At 45.8% G+C, this 2,500-nt stretch overlaps 1 protein-coding gene across 1 annotated transcript in view; it reads left to right on the plus strand.

Moving 5' to 3' along the window:
* Positions 1-2,500, plus strand: part of ptch1 (patched 1) — a 68,353-nt gene that overhangs the window by 32,393 nt on the left and 33,460 nt on the right. The window contains exons 9-11 of the mRNA XM_080765727.1: positions 1-74; positions 225-380; positions 2,327-2,425. The exon at positions 1-74 is cut by the window's left edge and continues 58 nt beyond it. Coding sequence (XP_080621853.1) covers positions 1-74; positions 225-380; positions 2,327-2,425 — 329 coding nt within the window. The remainder of the gene's footprint in view (positions 75-224; positions 381-2,326; positions 2,426-2,500) is intronic.

A 2,500-nucleotide genomic window follows, 5' to 3' on the forward strand; every position in this document is an offset into this window, starting at 1 on the left:
CGACCCTGGAGGACATTCTCAAGTCATTCTCTGACATCAGTGTCATCCGTGTAGCCAGTGGCTACCTGCTCATGGTGAGAGACCCACGCACGCACGCACGCACGCACGCACGCACGCACGCACGCACGCACGCACGCGCACGCACACACACACACACACACACACACACAAGGTGAAAAACATTCGGGTGTTACCATTGACATTGATTGCTGTTTGTGCCCCAGCTGGCGTATGCGTGTCTGACCATGCTGCGTTGGGACTGTGCCAAGTCTCAGGGAGCAGTGGGACTGGCAGGAGTCCTACTGGTGGCACTATCTGTGGCTGCTGGTCTGGGCCTCTGCTCCCTACTGGGGATCTCCTTCAATGCTGCCACCACACAGGTAACACACGCATGCACACACACACACACACACACACACACACACACACACACACACACACACACACACACACACATGCATTCCACACATTTCTTAGGGCTGGGCCGCACATGGGCAAATTACATCATCAACCTGTGACGGGCATTTTCCCTGTTGAGTATTTCTAAACAAAATAAAATATTTAAGCTGTTTTAAATTTTAACATTGTAGTTATAGAGAGCAATTATAGTTCTGTGATCTAGATGAAATTGAAAACGAAGTTCACTTTTTGTTTTACTGCTCTAAATACGATGACTTAAGGGATATTTTGGTTAATAAGATGTCTTCTATATGTGGGGATTTCCTAGATTTAAATGACTATGTAAAAATGGAGGTATGTTTTGCCAAAGGGACTTTCGTTGTAGAAGATTTTATTTGTCAAGCTTGGGAAAGAAGACAGAGTACTCTGTATACATCTGAGGTGTAATATAATGAATTATGTAATGTAAACATGCTGTAAAATGCATAAATTATGTAATGTAAAACATGCTGTAATTGCAAATGTGAAATGGTGTCTTATAAACCCATGAGGGTTGGGCACAAGGTGTGCATGACACGAAAATAAATAAACAATCAATCAAATCAATCAATCATATAGTGTATTGAGGAATATAAGGCTTATTAGCCTATTATTTTCCCTCTAATTAACAAATTAGGGAAGAATTAGATTTAGTGGGAATTCTTCAGAAATAATAATGAAAAACAAAATGTAGGAAACAAAAATAAGGGGGTATTTAGTTACTCGCGACCCACAAATGGGTCCTAACCCATATGTTTGGGAAACAGTGCTCTAATGTGGTGTATTTGTACATGGTACAGGTCTAATGTGGTGTATTTGTACATGGTACAGCTCTGATGTGGTATATTTGTACATGGTACAGGTCTATCTGCCTGCTATCTGACAACGTAAGGCAGGCACAGGCTCTCCTGACCAGTGTGGAGTTGGAGTGCGCCAAAGTTGGCCTCAGGCTCAATGCAAAGAAGACTGAGGTCATAATATATAACATCCCCCAAGAGCATCTGCCCCTAACGACAATAGAGGGTACTGTTCTAAAGGAGGTCAGCGACTTCAAATACCTGGGCGCATGGGTCGACTCCACAGAGAAGGACCTTAAAGTGAGGAAGGCACTCGCCTGGCGAGCTCTTAACGGTATGACCAGTGTGTGGAAATCCAACCTCCCCCGACACATCAAGATCAGTTTCTTCTCTGCTACCGTGGAGTCCGTCCTCCTCTACGGCTGTGAATGCTGGACACTTAAACAAGCCCTACAGAATTCCCTGGACGGGTGCTACACAAGAATGTTACGTGTGGTACTGAACATCAAGCAGGATGAGCACATCACCAACAAGCGTCTGTACGGGGCATTACCAAGTGTAACGGAGAAGATAGCAGTAAGGAGGATGAGACTAGCTGGCCACTGCCACCGACATCAAGAACTCCCGGCCAAAAAGCTTGTACTGTGGGAACCAACACACGGGCATCGATCGAGAGGACGTCCCACACCTACCTACGTGGACGTACTAAAGAGAGATACTGGTGCGGAAAGCACAAAGGAGCTGGCCAGATGTATGGAGAACCGAGATGACTGGAGACGACGATGGAGGGCTCGTCTGAGGACGACGTAGAGAGAGAATGTGGTGTATTTGTACATGGTACAGCTCTGATGTGGTGTATTTGTACATGGTACAGGTCTGATGTGGTGTATTTGTACATGGTACAGGTCTGATGTGGTGTATTTGTACATGGTACAGGTCTAATGTGGTGTATTTATACATGGTACAGCTCTGATGTGGTGTATTTGTACATGGTACAGGTCTGATGTGGTGTATTTGTACATGGTACAGGTCTAATGTGGTGTATTTGTACATGGTACAGGTCTAATGTGGTGTATTTGTACATGGTACAGGTGCTGCCTTTCTTGGCCCTGGGTGTCGGTGTTGACGACGTCTTCCTCCTCGCACATGCCTTCAGTGAGACAGGACAGAACAAGAGGATACCCTTTGAGGTGACACACACACACACACACACACCCACCACCACCACCACCACCACCATACACCCACACCTCCCAGACTCCCTC

The sequence above is a fragment of the Protomyctophum bolini genome (assembly GCF_963924005.1).
Source record: "Protomyctophum bolini genome assembly, chromosome: 6".
Lineage (NCBI taxonomy): Eukaryota > Metazoa > Chordata > Actinopteri > Myctophiformes > Myctophidae > Protomyctophum > Protomyctophum bolini.